At 43.0% G+C, this 21,137-nt stretch overlaps 1 protein-coding gene across 1 annotated transcript in view; it reads left to right on the top strand.

The window, feature by feature from the left end:
• Nucleotides 1-21,137, top strand: part of LOC308673052 (connector enhancer of kinase suppressor of ras 2-like) — a gene marked incomplete at its 5' end in the record, with an annotated part of 264,161 nt that overhangs the window by 177,315 nt on the left and 65,709 nt on the right. The window contains 3 exons of the mRNA XM_081336433.1: nucleotides 75-136; nucleotides 9,815-9,901; nucleotides 11,985-12,238. Coding sequence (XP_081192559.1) covers nucleotides 75-136; nucleotides 9,815-9,901; nucleotides 11,985-12,238 — 403 coding nt within the window. The remainder of the gene's footprint in view (nucleotides 1-74; nucleotides 137-9,814; nucleotides 9,902-11,984; nucleotides 12,239-21,137) is intronic.

Here is a 21,137-nt window from a genome sequence, read left to right as displayed (position 1 = left end):
AACTCTTCCAGCCAACGTAACTATTGATATGGGAATAACTGGGAATTCTTGGACATTTCCCAGTATGCCTGCAGCACACTCTTAAAGCTTCAGACAGGCATCTCCTTGAAGATGCTAGAACCTTCTAAACATCAGGGTATCATTCTCTTCCAGTCATTTCTGAGGAGAAGACCGCTAACAAAAGACCCGGCAAAGCTTTCTCTTTATCTAAGACCTTAAAACCAAAGGTTAACCTATCTTCTCTTCATCCCCAAATACTGAGAAAGTAGTAAGGTTGTCCGCTTGGGTCCATGGATGTTTTGCAATCCATTGGCGAGGATTGCAAAACTTAGAAGTGGTTTTCTAGGATTCTTCCCCAGCTCTTAAATAGAGTCCTGAAATGAAGGAAGTTTCGGGAAGAACCAAAAAAGGATTGTAGTATCCACAATTCTGCTCTTCAGAACAAATTCACGTGCCTAGATTCCTTCTTGTCTTAGTTTTGGGAAGTAGGTCTTTTGTGCTAAGAACCAGTGGGTGAGGCTTAGAGGTTCTTACCAAACACAAAGGAAATATTTTAAATGTTAGAGATGTTACTCAGAAAAGATGGTGTGCTTTCCTGGGAATTTTCCCAGCTCCTCTGGATTTCTACGAGGGAGTGGAAGAGTTGGAGCGTGGAGATCCTGTATCAGAACACACTAAGGAAATGAGAATTTGTTTGTGACAATGTGTCTGTTTGAGCTTAGCTATCCTCCTGTTTATTTATTGGATTTATCCCTGCTGCAGACAGAGTCCCCGAGGTTTACCGTTTCCATCAGTACAAAGAATAAAATGTCCACAATAAAAACAAATCAAACAGGATAATCAAATAACAAATCTGAGCAGGCACAGCGCTATAACCGGCAGCATTCATAATTCAAAGTCTGTCTGACAAAACTTCATTTTTATGGTTTAGAGAGCGACCCGAGCGCAGAGCATCTGGGTGGAGGCTATTGCAAAGTGCCGGGGGCAACCAAGCGAAAATAGCAATAGCACGGAGTCTTATATACCGCTTGTCAAGTTTCCGACGTATGGGCTTTTCAAGTGACTCTGAGGCATTATTTACCTTAAAAGTCCTTTATTAGCCTAATACACCGGCAATGCTTGCTCGAAGGAAGCTGGAATCTGAAATCTCCACCCCCTTGCACAATATATTAAAACACAATTCTCCACCTTTCTAATTTTGTCATTAATCATATTCTCCAATTAACTTAAAGAATCAGTTTCCTTTCCATTAGAAAACCCGCCAAGGTCTTATCTTCTTTAATTTCAGATGGCCTTGAAGTTACAATCCTCCTCTTCCCCCCCCCCTCCCAGCCTTAACTCAATCTCTTAAAGCAATACACAAGTTTAACGTATGAAATGGCTACTTCTTCATCTCTTGTCAAGCAATAACATTCGATGTTAGCAGCGCTGACACCGCTTCACAGTGCTTTACAGCCCTTTCTAAGCGGTTTACAGAGCCAGCATATTGGCCCCAACAATCTGGGTCCTCATTTTACTGATCTTGGAAGGATGGACAGCTGAGTCAACCTTGAGCCAGTCAGGATCGAACTCCTGGCGGTGGGCAGAGTTAGCCTGCGATACTGCATTATAACCACTGCACCATTATAGCCCGCCCTTCCTTCCTTCCTTCCTTCCTTCCTTCCTTCCTTCCTCCCTCCCTCCCTCCCTCCCTCCCTTCCTTCCCACTTACCAATAGCACTGACACTTATATACCACTTCACAGTACTTTACAGCCCTTTCTAAGCAGTTTACAGAGCCAGCATATTGGCCCCACCAATCGGGGTCCTCATTTTACCGACCTCGGAAGGATGGAAGGCCGAGTCAACCTTGAGCCAGTCAGGATCAAACTGCTGGCAGTCGGCAGTCAGCAGAATTAGCCTACAGTACTTCATTCTAACCACTGCACCACCCTGCCCTGGGAACCTCTCCCCACACAAATGGGGAGACCAATGGGAAGCTCTCCTGTCATGTATGTAATGGACTGGTTGAGACCTGGTGAAAAAAGACAGCCCTGTAAGTACCGCCAGGTCCTTTAGTCTTGAAAGGTTAAAAGCAATACTTTGAATTGTACTCAGATGCAAATAAGGAACCAGGCCAGGGCCAGAGGTGTTGATATTCATGTCAGTGTTGCAGCCAGGAGCCAGATGTGCACAGCCAGCACTCATTCTGAGTCAACTGAAGCCTCAGGGCGCTCTTCAAAGGCAGCTCCATGGAGAGAGCATCGCATTAGTACAAATGGACGATGATCAGAGCATGAGTTATAATTACAAGGTCCTCATGGGTCTGGGTAGGACTGCAACTGATACATCAACAAAGCTGAGCAAAAGCCTCCCTGGCCACCACAGCCTCTAACTCTGTTTTTATCTGTTGCCATGAGACCGTGAGAGTCCCCAAGAGACGGATGTGCTGTTACAGAGACAGTGCTAAGCTATCAAGAGATCACAAGAGAAACATTGGAGCTGCGTGGTAAACAAACAGCAATTCCAAATTAATTGGGTTCAGTTTCAACCTCTTTTGCTTATCCAGACACTCACAGCATCCAGACAGTGGATTAAGACACTGATGGTCTTTCCTCTGTCTCCCGAGGCAGCACTGGACAGTTGGGTATGGTCAGCATATAGATCACAATCCTCATATGAGGTTCTAGGGAGATTCTTAATCATCCAGGTCATGGTTATTCCCAAAGGTGCTTTTCCAAAAGGCAACTGGACTTTTAGGGTTTTTCCCTGAAAACCTTTCACTTCTCATCTAAGAAGCTTCTTCAGATCTAAACTGGAGAACTGAAGAAGCTTCTTCGATGAGAAGCGAAACATTTTCAAGGGGGGAAAAAAACAAAAAGTTCCAGTTTCCTTTTGGAAAGTTCCAAATGGATGCGAGAAAAGGGGAGGACCAGATCTCCAACAAGGAAGAAAACGTTTGTCTGATCATTTTCCAAATTTTCCAGTCTAATCTACAACTCTGTGATTTTTCTGGCCATCCCGGATCCAACTATTAGGAAGTTATTACTTAGCTTTTGAAGATCAGCTGAGGTCAGAGAACTTCCCCTGAGCTTTTGCCGGAAGAACAGGATCCAGATGTAACACAGAGATTAAAAAAAAAAAGTAATAAGGATGTGGAAGTGTATCTCCATGTCTTTGGGGAAAACATCTGCACCTTCTCCTTTAGCAGATGTTAAAGAAAGCTTGTAAATAGGTCAAGTCCAAGGTGCTTTTGAAAATATATAGTTGGATGCAAAGGAAATGTGCAATAGCTTCACAATGCAGCTAATAGAGAACCCTAAATGGCATGGGTCCAGATTACCTTAGGGAGCACCTGCTGCCAGCATCAGCTTCCCATCGTCCTGTGCGCGCCCACAGGGAGGGCCTCCTTAGGGTTCCGCCGGTTAGAGATTGCCGGCGGGTGATTCCCAAGGGGAGGGCGTTCTCTGTGGGTGCGCCCGCCCTTTGGAACGAACTGCCGACGGAACTTCGGACTGCCCCCGACCTTCGCTCGTTTCACCGGGACTTAAAAACCTGGTTGTTTGAATTGTCTGGCCTGGACTGAGGGATTTCAAATTATATTAAATTAATTTTAAATTTTAATTTTAATGTTATCTTAATTTTGTGGGCTTGTATGAATTTAATCTTATTTTATTCTCTCTTTTTGTATTGTTTTTAATTTCCCCTGTGAACCGCCCTGAGTCCTTCGGGAATAGGGCGGTATATAAATTCAATTAATAAATAAATAAATAAAATAAACCGTCCCATTGGTAAAGGCAGCAAAAGAAACCCTTGGGACATTTTATTTTATCAAGAGTATAACTTGATTGATAATTCCACATAGGCACAGAAGTAGCAAAGCCGGTTCTAAAAACCAGCATAGGTAAAATACCCTTTTTCCCTTGGATCTCCCCAAAGTTTATTGTCCATCCATCAGTTGCATTCATGTTGTTTTGGGAACCATCTGACCACTTCAGAGTTTTCCCAGCATTTGACCTTGGAGTGTTGGGACTGTCCCAGGCTACATTGGCTCACTTGCATTCCTCACTTCCTTCCCAAGTCTCCCAAGCTTCCCTTGGATTCCAATACTTTCTCTCCCCCCTCCCGCTTTCTGTGGTCTGGTTGCAAGCAGAGGTGTGTAGCGAGACAGCCATGACACTAATTCTGCTTGGGGTCAAAGCTGGACAACAAAACTGCACGTAGCATTGGATATTATTTGACAATTATTGAGAATAATTCTTGAGAATTCTTTTTAAAAGAAAAGCTTGGCCTAAAATGTGTATGTAGTTTGGCACCCAGTTCTCCAGTTTCTTTGTTCGTTTGAGAGTTTTACCCAATGTGCTTGGCAAACTGTGTCACAAAATTCAGGGAATTGTTTTTTGTTTGGGTATTAGCTTAATAATATAAAGGTGGATTGGTTCACACTCCAGTTGCAAACAAAATGACTTTATCAACAACTCTCTCGCCCTGCTGTACGTGAAAACGGCTGAAACCCGCCCACTAAATGTCCTAGATTTTGGTGAAACGCATAACTTGCGGTTTTAAAAAAGAGACCTTTAGTTCATTTCCTAATCTAACACCTTCTAGATTTTGTGTCAGTTCAAATACCGCACCAGTGAAGGGTCCATGTCAGCTGTAGATAAGTTGTAAGGATTCACTGTCATCTACAGGCATCACATTACCTGGATAAGTAATTTCTTCTACAATCAAAGAGAAAAGAGAACAGATCACAGGAATGCCTCCTTTTACCTACAAAGTATTAATTAATACCCAGACAAGCAAGAGAAGGCATTGCATCAGCATAGCAACAATCAGATAATGAGGTGTCAATCACATAAAAAACAAAGCTCCACAGTGTGGTTTGTCCAATTATATACAAGTTTGATAAGATGGCAATTATACATTCCCTACAACTGATCAAATCTTATGCCTCCAAAAGAATAGCAATGAAGGTGCTACCTAGCCAGGTAATGAAGCATCTGTCAGTCAGACATTCCAAGCGCTGAGAACGCTGCACCTTAAGACTCTAGTGCAGAATATGAGCATACATATTATCTACCACTAGTTTCAGAGCTTTCTCAGAAAGAAAGGATGGGAAAAGTGAATATTTCCCTCCCCCCCCGCCAAAAAAAAAACTTCTTCCAAAATGGTCCAGTATGTTTTGAATTGTTCTAAAACAAGGGTGTCCAACAATGGCAACTTTAAGACTTGTGGACTTCAACTCCCAGAATTGTGGCTGGGGAATTCTGGGAGTGGAAGTCCACAAGTCGTAAAGTTGTCAAGTTGGACACCCCTGTTCTAAAGAAAGGTCATCCATCTTTTTTTGGGGGGGGAGGAATTGTTTCTATCTTGTGCATGGAATCAGAAATGGAGTCTGAGATTGCTTTCAAGGGCATTTGCCAAGTAATTTCCACACACAAGGCTTTCTCGCTTTCAAAGAAAAATGAAAAATCTGCAGGAAAAAAAGGGAGGGGTGGATGGACAATGCTTGACGTCGGACCTTCTCAGATGTACTTACAGCCCAGTTTTGAACACTTCCGACAGCCATCCCATAACCACAGTCCCATAACCACATAATTAAGGGCAGTTGGAAACCCACCCAGTTCACAGCTGTTTGCCCATTGAGTTGGCTTGAGCCAGGGAGACTGGAACCGTCATGAATGTGAGTCAGTTGCCAAGTGCCTAAATTTTCATCATGTGACCACGGGGATGTTGCAACGGTCATAAGTCTGAAAAAAGGCCATAAGTTGTTTTGTTTTTCCCCCAGTGCCGTTGTATCTTTGAACGGTCACTAAAAGGCCTGCTGTCGGTTGTGTGTGCCACCTCTGTGTTTCTAAAGCGGAGAGCAAACCTTGTTGCACATTTAGCAATATAAAGCTTCCGGAATGCAGCTTTTATTTTGCTAAATTCCACCCCTTCCCCACTTTGTGAATATGTCACTGATTATTGCAACGTTCATTTTAATAAAGCAGCCAGATAAATAAATTATAATTGCTCTCATCACACAGCATAAGACTGCAATCAGAAACTGGGGGTGGGGGTGGGGAGTGGAATCAAAACAGCCTGAATTTTTAAGAACGCCTAATGACAGTCTGAATTAAAGAGTGTCTTATTTAATAGGCAAAAGAATCGGTGAGTATGTCACAAATCAATAAACTGTCACAATTTATCTATCGCCATGACTGCAGCTTGAAATCTGTAGAGGCTGTGTTGCCCTCGTCTTCTCCTGCCTCCCAACTTCCCCTATTACTGTGCACAATGATAGATTTGGAAGGGACCTTGGAGGTCTTCTAGACCAACCCCCTCCTCAGGCAAGAGACCCTATATCATTCCAGACAAATGATTGTCCAGTCTCTTCTTAAAAAATTCCAGTGATGGAGCAGCCACAACTTCTGGAGGCAAGCCGTTCCACTGGTTAACTCTTCTCCTGAGTTCTAGGTTGCTTTTCTCCCTGATTAGTTTCCATCCATTGCTTCTTGTCTTGCCTTCAGATGCTTTGGAAAATAGGCTGACCACCCCCCCCCTCTTCTTTGTGGGAACCCCTCAAATATTGGAACACTGCTAATATGTCCTAGTCCTTCTTTTCTTCTGAAGAAGGAAAGAGTGCTGAAGCACACATTTGATATAGTACCTGCACAAATGTGAACCATGTCAACGCTGCTAACATCGGATGTTCTTGTTTTGACAACAGATGGAAATGCAGCCATTTTCTCTATTGTTTGTAGAATTAGTTGCTACTGGGAGGGGGAATAGGGATGAGAGTCCACCTAGTCATAACAATAATAACTCAGCCATGGGAACCCAAGGACATTGGGCCCAGAGCTGATAGCGTTTTGGTGGGCTGGAGAGCTGGGGAGAAAGCCCGTGCTTCAGTTTAATTGGGGAATGTGATTTATGACTGTTTATTGGAGGAGGGAATTGTACTTTGTTACTTTTGTATCCAGGGGAGGGGAATTTAGTTTCTGGTTTCAACTATGTAGTGCCGATACTTTGTCTCACGAATAAAAGATTCTTTAAGGTAAACAATGCCTCAAAGTTCTTTTGAAGAGTTTCATCTATCGGAACCATGACAAAGCAACTGTATACATACAACATCCTTGTTAAGGTTTTATATCAGGGGTCTTCAAACTTGGCCCTCTTATGACTTGTGGACTTCAACTCCCAGAATTCCTCAGCCAGGCGTGCTGGCTGAGGAATTCTGGGAGTTGAGGTCCACAAGTCATCAAAGGGCCAAGTTTGAAGACCCCTGATCTACAGCCTCAGGATTCATCCACAGGAATCTCTACAGGTAACTTTCAGGTCATCCACTCCTTTCTGCTGTTCATCTGAGCGTTTGAAGGATGGGATGATCAGATTTTAAGCAGGAGTGGAAAACCCAATCACACCCTGTCTTTCTTAAGGAGACCAGAACAAACCTTTGAAAGAGTGCAGTGCCACCGTGTCATGTGCCATTTTTCCATTCTTCTTCAAGGCAGCAAAATGTCGATGCTTTGCAAAATTGCTTTCAAAGGAGATGAGCAGGTCACTGAAATGTATAATGTGATGGATGTGAGGCTATAATATCATCCTTTATATTTGTTGTCGTCAGGGGAGGTGCATACATCTTCTTCCTTTCACTGCATCACCATCTGCCCCGTTTCTGATTTCTTAAGCTCCTATAGTATTCCAGTATTTCTCAACCTTAGAACTTTAAGCTGTATGGACTTCAACTCCCAGAATTCCCCAGCCAGCAAGCTGGGAATTAAAATCCATGTAGCTTAAAGTTGCCAAAGTTGAGAAACATTGTTCTGTTCAATTCCAGGAGCAGGAGGGTGTTTTTAATAAAGAAAGTTTAGACCAGGGGTAGGCAACCTCGGCTCTTTTATGACTCATGGACTTCAACTCCCAGAATTCCTCAGTCAGCTATGCTGACTGAGGAATTTTGGGAGTTGAAGTCCATGAGTCATAGTCATAAAAGAGCCAACGTTGCATACCCCTGGTGTAGACTATTAGAATGTTTTCTTGACCTTCAGGTTTTTTGCAAGGCTATAATGGGTCCAAGGTCACCTTCAAACACAACTGAAAATAGAGCCATATTTCTAGTTCAGAGCTATTTCAAGATAAGCCAATGATGTTAATTAATGTGAGGTTTAAAGTGTGTGTCAGATCCAGCCAGGATGTCAAGACTTTTCGGGATATATAGCAAATAAGTTGGGCTGTCAACAAAGTTCAAGTTTATTGTGGTCAGTGACCAACACTTTTTACAAATCTACAATTATAAAATACCAAAAGGAAATTAAGAAGCAAAGGAGAAAGTAAAATAGGTCCATAAAATGCATAAAAGGATTCCAGGTGCAACCTTAAAGATGCTAAAAAGAGAAAGGGCTGTCCACAAAAAAAATGTTCTCAGGGTCTGAACCCTCTAAGATAGAAGCTGAGATCCTGGAAACTTCCATTCTTTCCCTAAGCAGACCCAGTACTGACCAATTCTGATGATTAGATCTTGGTAACTTAGGACCAGTGATGTATAGTAGGTGTCTAAGGCAGACATGTCAAACTCGCGATGTCGGCGGTTTGACACCCCTGGTCTAAGGTGTCTTCCTCCCAAGCAAATGAGCAATTCTACCTTTCAATCAGAATAGAGCTGGAAGGTCTTCTAGTGTTCAAGTCTTCTAGTCCAACCCTTTGGTCAAGCAGAAGACCCTATACCATTTCAGATAGGTGGCTGTCCAGTCTAAAAAGCTCCAGTGATGAAACCTCTACAACTTCTGAAGGCAAAGCTGTTGCACCGGTTAATTGTCCTCCCTGTTAGGAAGTTTCTCCTTAATTCCAGGTTGTGTCTCTCCTTGATTAGATTCCATCCATTGTTTCTTGTCCTGCCTTCTGGTGCTTTGGAAACTTAGTTGACCCCTCCTCTTTGTGGCAGCACCTCAAATACTTGGATACTGTTATCGTGTCACCCCTGGTCCCTTTTTTTCTCTAGACTGGCCATACCCAATTCTTGCAACTGTTCTTCGTATGTTTTTGCCTCTGAGCCTTTAATCATCTTAGTTGCTTTTCTTTGCACCTTTTTTCCCCAAAGTCTCAACATCTTGTTTGTAATGTGGTGACCAAACTGGATGCAGTATTCCAGGTGTGGCCTTACTAAGGCTTTGTAAACCAGTACAAATACCTCAGGTGATTTTGGTTCTATGCCTCTGTTTTTGCAACCAAGGATTGTATTAGCTTGTTCGGCTGCTGCCACGCATGGCTGGCTCATGTTTAGGTGATCGTCCACTAGGACTGCAAGATCCCTCTCCCAGTTCATCTACTCTCTACTTGTGCCTTTGGTTTTTCCTGCCTAGGTGTAAAAGCTTGCTTTTCTCCACGTTAAATTTCATGTTGTTAGATAGGGCCCATTGTTCTCCCCTTTTCTCTTTCTGCTCCACAATAATAATGTTCCTGTGAGATAGACAGTCAAAATCTTGGAGTGGAGTTTGAATGTCCAGAGTATCCAGAAACAGGAGTAATGGCACTTTTTCCAGCCTCACCACTAGGTCTAGTTGACTCTCAGAGTTACCTGCTATCTCAACTTGTCCTCAAGTCCAAGCTAGGATAACATGTACCATGGCTGCCTTGTGTCCTGAGCTGGAGATGTCCCAATGGAGAAGCAACTGCTGTTTCCTGTTGTACACTTTGTCCATTACAGCACGTTTTGAAAACTGCAAAGATTTATTAATTGCACCCAGCAGCTGTTGCTCCTCTTAATTTAACTTGTCTCCCATCTTTTTAATGCACATAATCCTCCTTTCAATGGGTCTCAATGTGTTAATTGGTTCATCTTTGTATTTTCACAGGTGATCTGAGGCCAGTTTCTATGCCAACAGAATACAGCTGGATAGGAGATTCAAAAGAGCCAAACATGTACAAGAGAGGTAGTCGCGGTGAGTGTCTTTCTCGCCCAATGCAGTCAAATAAAAGACCTTAAAAGGACTCTATTTTCTTCAAACTAACTCATCATTTCTGGGGAACCAAACAAACCATGTTCATCGTGTCATTTTTCTTTTTTTCTTGAGCATTTATTAGGATGTGGCTGTATCATTTCAAACCATCTCTTAGCCCCCAAAGATGCCAGGGCTATCTCAATACTCTAGTCTTCATCCAACTCACTCAACGTGGTAACTTGAGATGAAAGGCTATTTTCCCGATAAAGGAGAATATTTGTAGCTCAGAGTTGAAATTAGGGGTCCTTGATGCTCTCTGAACTTGGTTGTTTTCTTGCAGACATTTCGTGACCCAAACTAGGTAACATCTGATGACACTACCTAGTTTGAATAATGAAACATTTGCAAGAAAACAACCCAGCTCAGAGAGCACCAAGGACCCCTCAGGCTATTTTCCAGCAAGAGGAATAAAGGGATAGCTGTATATTCTTTATTTGCATGTAATTGGTCTTATTGGCCTGCCGGCAAATTTCTGCAAATGAAAATCACGTTTATTTTTCTTCACATTTATTTTCATAATATGTACGTTCTGCATTGCTCCTTCTTCAATATGCACATTTTTGTAAGCAATTTCCTAAAGTATATGGAAAGGTAGATCCCACTGCTGTGTTTAGACATGCACAGAATCTGATGAATATGTGGTTTCTAAAAGAAGGCTTTGTTCTGAACCAGCCCTCTTCTAGCAAACCCCTATTCAAAAGAAGAGACTGGAGAGCGTCCAAGGCTAAAAGGCTTCTGCCAAGATTTAATTACGCAGTTAACAAAAACACTAGAGCTTGTCTTCTCAAGCGGAAAAGTTGCTTTCAGCAACCAGCCCCTCCCCAAACACTCCTTTTATAGAGAGCTCAGGGCGTGGTCTCCCTGTGCCTCCTCCCGAGGAGTCCCGCAGCCTTTCTTTGTTTGTTCCTGCTCGACTGCCTCCTGCGTCGGGCGTCCTTGAACAGGGCCAGCTGTGGGTCATCATCCTCCGCACTCTCGGGCTCACGCAGCTGAGAAGAGGGCCCCGGCTGAGGACTCTGCAAAGCCTCCAAGCCATCATCAGCCGGTTCGTCTTCCACACCCTCCTCCTCCCCCTCATCTGAGTCATCCGATACATCTGAACCGGCTGTCGGACCCACAGGCTGACCCTGAGTCACAACAGGCTTCTTCTAGTGGAGACTGAAAAAGGGGGATATGATGAATTCACTTAAAACGAGGGCCCTAACATATTTCTCTGACATCCCTAGCTCATAAACACTAAGAAATGAGCCAAGGTAACACCTTGAAAAATATCCGATAATCTGTCCTCTCCTGCATGTTGTTGCTTCTCTATATACCATTTCGAATCCAGGGTCCTTGAACTTCTTCAGATGCCGTGTCCATCATCTTAAATTCATGGTCCTCTTTACTTGAGGTGAAGTTCAGTAGTAGTTCGTTGATGATATTACGACATTTTGGAGACTCCCAGTAATAAAAAAAATCGATCCATCTGTGCTGCTGTTATTTCTCCTAGAAAAGTTCTGAAGTCATATTTTGTAATCACTGTGCTCCCCAAAAGTTGGAGTGCATAAAGAGGATTGAGATGCTCAAAACATACAGTTCTAGATATGACGCTCCCTTGAGCAAACTCGAGTGACTTGTCCACCATCTGATACCCATTTTACCAAGGTTTCTTCATTCATATTTAAGCCCCCTCTTCACCTCTTACAACTCCTAATATCTTCCCAGAAAATTGGCATGGCTTTTGAAATATGGCTTTCAGTGTGTCCTCCAAAGCATGTGTTGATCCTCAAGCCAACTGAAGTTGGGTTCCTATGCCAAAAAACATGGCTGATTTGAACTATGTTGTGCTGGAGACAATCCGTCTAACGGCATGACTCACGAAGCCTACTTGCTTTTGCAACAGTTTGAGCTTCTGATCTCTTTGTAGACACTGGAAAAGAGGACTTACAAGTCCAGGGGGGAAGGAGGCATAAGGACAGAGATGGATCTCCTCATTAGCTCTCATTTTCCCCTTTTTTCTCCTTCCTCGCTCTGACAAAAGATTCTGAGAACTCACTCCTACGATACCTGAGTGATGACAAGATCTTAGTGATCCAAGAAGAACCACTGACCCACAAAGATAACAAGCGGGATACAGGTCGGCGGTCCAGGAAGAAGGGCAAGAACGGTGGAAGTCCTAATTATCCTGTTAGCTCCTCCGTGATGACCTCATCTACTAATGTACGGCTTGAACCCGGACAGCAGGATATCCTAAATTTCTCCTTAGCTGAGAGCAACACCGTCCCCCTCTATCACGTAAGCTCTTTGATGCTTTTCGTTAAAACTTAAGAAAAACATTTGGTCTTCTAAATGTCGACATTGAGTCTCAGGGATTGCTTGGGTTTTCTTGGCAATTGGATGGAAGTGATTTGCATTGTCTTCTTCTGTGATTTTTTTTTCCCCCAGCAGTGCTCTTGCGATATCTCAGTGGTCTCAGGTCCTATTCTACCTGTTTTGGTTTTGTTTTGTTTCAAGATCACCTGGGTACTGACAACTGCTGAGATTAGGAAGGTAGAAAACATTGTTATGATCATCATTATTATTACTAATACCACTACTGCTACGGTTTGACATACCATCGGGTCCTTAGAACCACTTGTGTTCCTTTACAATCTGCCTTCCCAATTCTGCGCACCTCTTCTCTGTTAATACTAGGTGTGTATCCTACAACTTCATACCAACCTGAGATTTGCTGAGCTGAATGCCAATTAAGTCACCATTGTTGTGGGTGGGTGTGTTTTATATCAATTTCATGTCTGTGTTTTCACTGATTTAAGCTCTTTGCACGAGATAAAAGTTGGCTTTGGCTTAGGCCAGGGGTAGGCAACCTCGGCTCTTTTATGACTCATGGATTTCAACTCCCAGAATTCCTGAGCCAGCCAAGCTGGCTCAGGAATTCTGGGAGTTGAAGTCCATGAGTCATAAAAGAGCCGAGGTTGCCTACCCCTGGCTTAGGCAGATGGATAATATTTCTTGAATGGAAGATTACGTTATTTCCTCAGATAATTTACTTTTAAAATGAGAAGTTTGTTTGGATTAATGGAGAGCAGAGTAAAAGAGGTAAACAGCATTGCATCTGAAGCAAATATTTAGAAATGCAGTAAATGTGTGAATGGTTAATCTCACTGGAATTGTCAGGGCTGGGCTTCAGCTGGCCCTGAGTTGAGTGTTCTGAACTTAAGAACCTCTAACTCAGGCTGTTTTTTCATGCCTGTCTTCCATCTGAAATACATAAGGAATGAAACCCCTGGGTGAAAACAGCAACCACTTTTTGGTGTAATCAAAATTATTTTACAAAATTATTTTATTTTATTTTATTTTTCCTTTCACCCCAAGTACAAAGTAGCCTTCATTTTACTTTTATTCTTCTGAACTGCATTTATTTTAATTTTATTACTTCCTGGTTTTCATTTTGCCACCGTTATTTCCCAGGGGAGACTGAATCAGCTTGTAACTTTGGTACTTTTCACGCAAAAGATCTGATCCAGTTTGGTGTGGTCTACTGGTTAAGTCAGTAGTCTAGAAAGTGGGAGACTGTGAGTGCTAGTCCCACCTTAGCCGTGACAGCCAACTGGGTGACTTTGGACCAGTCCTTCCCTCTCAGCCCCACAGACCTCACAGGGTTATTGATGTGGGGGAAAGTAGGGGGTGGGAGATGTGTTGGGTATGTTCCCCACCTTGGCTTGTTTGTAAAAATAATAAAGGTGGGATACAAATAAATTAACTCTACCTTGCTGAATATGAAAAAGACAAGTTGTTTCTCAGCGCTTGTCTCCAACCGACTTTATCAACATCATCAACGAGGTGATGATGGTGACGATAGCGATGGTGGTGATGGTGATGGTGGTGATGGTGATGATGGTGGTGATGATGATGGTGATGATGATGACAGTGGTGGCAGTGATGATGGTGGTGATGATGATGATGGCGATGGTGATGATGGTGGTGATGGTGATGAGGATGGTGGTGAAGATGGCGATGATGATGGTGATAATGATGACTATGGTGGCAGTGATGATGGTGATGTGGTGATGATGATGATGGCAATGGTGGTGATGGTGATGAGGATGGTGGAGATGATGGTGATGATGAGGATGATGGTGGCAATGATGATGGTGATGTGATGATGATGATGATGGAGATGGTGATGATGGTGGTGATGGTGATGAGGATGGTGGTGATGATGACGATGATGGAGATGATGGCGATGATGGTGATGATGACGATGATGGAGATGATGATGGTGATGATGATGACAGTGGTGGCAGTGATGACAGTGATGGTGGTGGTGATGATGATGGTGGTGGTGGTAGTGATGATGACGTGCCCTCGAGTCATTTTCTTTACATTAGAGTAGGTGAGTTGCCAGTTAGAAAGTAAGAAGCCAAGCCATTGTGCAAAAAGAGAGCTCAGCCCTTAGAAAGGGAGGGGACGTTGGAAAAATTTCAGAAGGGACCCCCCCCCCCAGTTATGGCAGAGTGAAAGAAAGAGAGGGAAGAAGTATTTTCGGATTTGCAAGATTCTGATATGTAACTTTACAATGAAAGTAGTGTTAGCATTCATGGTTGGTGCTTCTTGTCTAGACTACCTCCAAGTGCTAAGATGGGCAAGGAAAGTAAATCATGGGGTCATTAAGTGAATCGTGCGGTTGTTTTAGCATCACCTGTTTCCTCCATTGACTTGTTTGTTGGAAGTCAGCATAGAAGGTCACAAATCATGACCACAGGGTGCCATCATAAATGCAAGCTGGTTGCAAAGTGCCTGAATTGCAATTGTGTGACCGCAGGGGTGGTTCAACTGTCATAACTTTGAGGACTGGTCGTAAGTCACCTTTTCTGAGGCCATCATAACTTCAAACCGTTGTTAAACAAACGGTCATAAGTCAAGGTCTACTACCTGTAAATTAGTAACTGATACAGTTGAAGCAAAACCGTGGCTGTGAGTTGGTTGTTTACCGAGATGGCAGTTACTAAGAGAAATATCAGCTCAAAAAGCTCTCTCTATTTCAGCAGAATTTCTTTCTTCTTTTTCCTTGGTTTTTGTTCACAGCGGGACCTGTTTGGAAATTACTGTTTTCATTACAGCTTCAGCAAGAAATATACTGCAGGTAGCCAAACCTGGATGATAACATAATGGGGAAATGCACCAAGGAAATAAAATTTAGCTGCTCGTTTATATGAGTGGCCATTGAGTGCATTTGGAAAATCGGGGCATTTCACTTATATGGCAAGAAAGTCTAAAATAGCAATTTAGCTAGCACGCCTCATATAATGTCTAAAATCCATTTTTACTGCGAATTCCATGGAGCTATCGTAGTTTGAAACGTGGTACAACCAATAGCCGTGACCAAGTTAGATCTATGTGGAGGCAGCTCTGGAGAACAATTTCTTTTCAGAATGCGTGCCGATGGAACAAGCAGATATATTTCCACAGGTTAATGAGTGAAAAATTTTTCCAAGCCAGTCTTCTGCCATTTTTCATTTCTGTTGACTCTGATTTGAGTCTCTTGTGTTTCCTCAAATCTGCTTCCTCTCCACTTGATGAAAAGGTATGTCAATTTCCATTCCAGAGCTTCCCAAGATGTTACCCGCAGCTACACGCACAAACACAAAAAATACAGAATTAAACATAATCCGAGCTGTATCCTTCCAATGCCCTTTGTCCTACTACAGCTAGCCCTCGACTTACCACAGTTCATTTAGGGACCTCTGAGAGTTAAAACAGCTCTAAAAAAAAGGGACTTAGGATCTTAACGACCGATGAAGCATCCTTCTGGTCATGTGAGCAAAATGCAGACACTTGGCAACTGGCTTACATATATGATGGTTGCACTGCTTTGAGGTCACCTTATCCCCTTTTGTGACCTTCTGGCAAGCAATGTCAATGGGGAAGCCAGATTTTGCCAAAAAATGGCCTTTTCTTCTGGTTTTTCTGCAAAACCACGCCCATACTATACAATTTGCTCACTTAAGAACAGCGGCCTTTGCTTAATGACTGTGGTTTCACTTCAGGACTGTGGTGGTTTACTTAAGGACCGCTGCAGTAAAGCGTGTAGCCATTTTTTTCACACTTACGACCGTTGCACCATCCCCACGGTCACAATGCTTGACAGCTGGTTCGTATTTATGATGATTGCAGACACGTGATCCGGGTTCCACCCTCCTGACAAGCAAAGTCAGTGGGGAAGCCAGATTCACTTAACAACCATTTTTTACTAACGGCAGTGATTCATTTAACCCCTGCGGCAAGACATTTTGTAAAATGGGGAAAAGTTGACTGAACAAATGTCCCGCTTAGCGACAGAAATGTTGGGCTCAATTGTGGGCGTAAGCCGAGGACCCCCTGTGAAGATGTGGCAGTTTCTCTGATTTGAGCACTTAAAAAAGGGCAACAGGGGTGATCAGAGGATTGGAAATTAAAATTGCAGCAGGGAAAATTGAGGAAAACAGGCAACCTTCACCTTCAGAAGAGAAAAGCGACACAATTTCATGTTCTGTGGAGCAGCCTCTCCGCAGAAAGCCAAATGGGTTGCTGAAGGTCCAGACATAGGAAGACATGTAAAGGACTCCATGCGAAAGATGCCAGGCTTTGAACTACCACGCCAGCAAGGGACAATCCCAAATAGCATTTGCACTTTGCATTCTACCCTCATTCACTGTATAAATGGGGCATTGTATCCTCCCCTTAATCTGGCTGCAGGATCTGGGGTGGCGCAGTGGTTAGAATGCAGTATGGCAGGCTGACTCTGCTCGCTGCCAGCAGTTCGATCCTGACCGGCTCAAGACTCAGACTTTCATCCTTTCAAGGTCGGTGAAATGAGGACCCAGATTGTTGGGGGCAGTATACCAACTCTGTGAACTGCTTAGAGAGGGCTGTAAAGTGCTATAAAGTGGTATATAAGTCTAAGTGTTATTGCTATTACGGTAAGAGCCCTGGTGGTGCAGTGGTTAAAGTGCAGTATTGCAGGCAAACTCTGCCCGCAGTCTGGAGTTCGATCCTGATAAGTTTGAAGTTCACTCAGCCTTCCATCCTTCTGAGGTCCGTAAAATGAGGATACAGATTGTTGGGAACAATAAACTGACACTGTAAACCATTTAGAGGGTACTGTAAAGCACTGCGAAGCGGTATATAAGTCTAAGTGCTTTTGCTGTTGCTATTTCTATCCCACGTCAAACTGTAGATCACATTGTGACTGGCTGTAAACTGAAGGCTCATACCAGTCCAGTATCTTGATTTTTGTTCCCCATATAAACAATGCTGCACTTTAATGGTTAGATGGCCTAGACAGCCTTATCTGAATATAGATCTTTTTAACATTCAAATTTTATGGTTTGTTTTTTTTAAAAAAAATCTAGGCGAAATGTTAATATATATTACAAGTCCAGTTATGATATGCCATAGGCTAAATAAATAAGCAAACTTTGGGCCTCAAGCAGCGTCACTGCAACAGAAGCTAATCCACAAGGCAAAAATCAAGTCAAGCAATCCTTTTTTTTTTTGTCGTTCTGAAAAAATGTAGGCATTTATTGACATTTTGGAGGAAGCATTCATGCAGACCACGAGCCGTTTTCTCTTTGATGTAGAAAATCTTTTTAAAAACCCAACCATCGTGGAGTGCCACAAGGTTATTTCAAGAGCGGTACGCTTATGGCACGGACCTCAGCAGGAAGATTCAATCAATGAAATGTTATGTGCCCACATGAAATCCAATAGAGTGGCCATTAACTTGATTCTTAACCAAACCAACTGATTTAGGGCTCACTATGATATATATCTGCCATGTCTCCAGCTTGCTTGGCAAACAGTACCTTAAACAGGTCATAGGGAGTTTATGAACATTGGTAGCGGGAGATTCATTTTAAAAGATGCCTGGAAGGTATTTTTCTCCTTTGAGGCTGAGTTCACACCCTAAGCCAGAGGTCTTCAAACTTGGCCCTTTTATGACTTGTGGACTTCAACTCCCACAATTCCTCAGCCAGCGTGCCTGGCTGAGGAATTCTGGGAGTTGAAGTCCACAAGTCATAAAAAGGCCAAGTTTGAAGACCCCTGCCCTAAGCTGTGAAAAGAAGAACTGGGGATGAAATAGCAGTAGTGTTTCAATATCTAAGGGGCTGCCACAAGAAAGAGGGGGGGTCAACCTATTTTCCAAAGCACCTGAAGGCAAGACCAGAAGCAATGGATGGAAACAAACCAAGGAGAGAAGCAATCTAGAACCAAGGAGAAATTTCCTTGACAGTTAGAACAATTAACCAGTGGAACAACCTGCCTCCAGAAGCTGTGAATGCTCCAATACTGGAGGTTTTTAAGAAGAGGTTGGACAACCACTTGTCTGGAAGGGTACAGGGTCTCCTGCTTGAGCAGAGGGTTGAACTAGAAGACCTCCAAGGTCCCTCCCAAATCTGTTATTCTGTTAATCCATGGTTTATGGCTGAGCTAGCAATGTGCAACTTAACAAGCCACAGTAAATGAACTCACAGCTTAGTTTGTTGTTGTGCATTCAGCCTTGTCCTCTGTAGTGCGGGATAGCGTCAACTATGGGGCTTTGGAACCAAGGCAGCATTTCCAGTAATTTCACGTAGCGCTGGTTAGAGGCACAATCGCATTCGAAATATTATGACTTGGAGAGCTGAGTGAAGAAGTGCCTTCCTCTTCACCACCTGAAATTTAATTGAGTGTCTCCTTAGCTTTTGAAGAATAAGATTGAAGGGCGCTTCCAATTTGTATGCGCAATCAGCCTCGTGAGGTTAAGTACACCTTTTGATGTTAAGCCTCTTATATAATTTTTATTAAGACTTTTTATATATGTATGGCGGGGGGAAAGATGGCAAAGAAGCAAGCAGAAACTAATCTAAAGTAAGGGAGGGGGGAAGGAAAAGAAAGCAAAGGGAAAGGCAAAAGAGCAAGAAAAGAAAAGGTAAAGGTAAAGGTAAAGGTTCCCCCGCACATGCTTGCTAGTCGTTTCCGACTCTAGGGGCCGGTGCTCATCTCCGTTTCAAAGCCAAAGAGCCAGTGCTTGTCCGAGGACGTCTCCGTGGTCAGGTGGCCGGCATGACTGGATGCCAAAGGCACACGGAACACTGTTACCTTCCCACCAGAGTGGTCCCTATTTTTCTACTTGCATTTTTACGTGCTTTCGAACTGCTAGGTTGGCAGAAGCTGGGACGAGTAACAGGCGCTGACTGTTACGCGGCACTCGGGATTCGACCCGCCAAACTGCCGACCTTCTGATCGACAAGCTCAGCGTCCTAACCCACTGAGCCACTGCGTCCCTAAGAAAAGAAAAGAGTTGGATAAAAAGAGAAAAGAAAGAAAAAAAAAGAGGTGAAGAAGAGGCTTCTGGTATTCTTCACAGTTCGATTATACAGCTCCTCCTCGACGTAAACAACCACAATGGAGGCCAAAACTTCTGTCGCAAAGTGAAACGTTTGTTAAGTGAGTTTGCCCCCATTTTATGACCTTTCTTGACACAGTTGCTAAGCAGATCACTGCACTTTGTTCAGTTAGGGACACGGCTGTTAAGTGAATTTGGCTTCCCCGTCGACTTTGCGTGTCAGATGGTTGCAAATGGGGATCACGTGATCCCAGGACACTGCAACCGTCATAAATATGAGTCAGCGGTCAAGCGTCTGAATTTTGATCACGTGATGATGGGGACACAACAGTGTCCAGTGTGAAAACTGGTCGTAAGTCACTATTTTCAGGGCCGTTGCAACTTTGAACTAAACGAATTGTTGTAAGTCAAGGACTGCCTGTATTTTAACCTCTCTTTCTCTAAAGTTACATCGTAACGTTCTTCTTTCTGTAATCCATGGGCCATAAATCACAAATTCATCTTTTTTTCATTTTATGCAAAAATTCCGTAAGAGGTTTCCAGCCACCCAAAATATAAATAGCATCTTTTCTCTAATCAAGTCAATTTATACATCTTGGCAAGATCTGTCGATTTCACCAGCCGTTCCTCCATAGTGGATAACAGCAAATATTTCCGGATAAAGAAATCTTGCCACAGTAATCATATACTGAAATAATCTTCTGTGGCTTCCCCCCCCCCCCCCACTAACTATTTAAACCATTAGTTCTAAAAGGAAATGTTCTGACTTCAATTGAATATTAATCCTTAAAACCCTCTGTATCTGTGTATTTGAATCTACCGTAATTGTTTTTAGCTTTTTTTTTAAACCTGTCCACCAAAAATAATAAAATGTCCCTTCATATTGTTTGCTTTTCCAACATATATTTGAAACACATTGTTGATTATTTTTCTGTCATCGTGTGCCGCCTTTTGATTTCTGATCTGAACGAAACGTGTTTGATCTGTAAATTACCGAAGGCTTCGGCTTAGGTGGGCAGGTAATTGAACGGACGTAAAAGCAATCTCAGCTTTTTTAAGTCTGTCCTGTGAGATTAGAAGATCAAGACCAATCCCATCTGACTACACCCCTCTTTCTATCATCTGCATCTCAGGCATTAATTTTCAAAGAGGAAGTAGTTCAGAGACACTCGCTTGCTGATTAACAAGAATACAGAGTTCGGGTAAGCAGATTTGACAAAGGGATTTCATCAGGGATGCAAAAGGAAAGCCGTAATTGACCAGGGCTGCAGACCTACACATCGGAGAAACAATATTGTAAAATTAAAGAGTTGCCCTATCTTGCCTGCAGAAATCAGCATGACCAATAAATGGCAGCAAAGACAAAAAAAGGAAAAAAAATAGTTCCTTGCTGCCATCTACTGCTCACAGCAATGTTTGTTCGTTTTAAACATTTGCATAGCTGCCCTCTTTCAGCCAACTCTGGGCGGCTTCCAATCAAACATGGGGGAAAAAAAACAAATAAACCTCATTTTTAAAATTATGAAACCCAACCAGTTAATACATAAAACATTAAAAACCACAAAAATCTGGGCCAATCAATAGTGACAGACCATCACCTAATTTCTTTCTGCTTTTTTTTGAGGGGGGTGGGGAAACCAGTTGTTTAAGGCTTTTGTTGTTGTTGTTCAGTCTCCAAGCCAGATCCAAGACTTTGGGACTCCATGGACCATACCACTCCAGGCCCCTGTCCTCCATTGTCTCCCAGAGTTTGCCCACATTCATGCCATCTCCATCAAGGACACTGTCTAACCATCTCCTCCTCTGTTGTCCTCTTCTCCTTTT

This window comes from Vipera berus, assembly GCF_964194415.1.
Source record: "Vipera berus genome assembly, chromosome: 11".
NCBI lineage: Eukaryota > Metazoa > Chordata > Lepidosauria > Squamata > Viperidae > Vipera > Vipera berus.
This window is presented reverse-complemented; position numbering and strand designations above follow the sequence as displayed.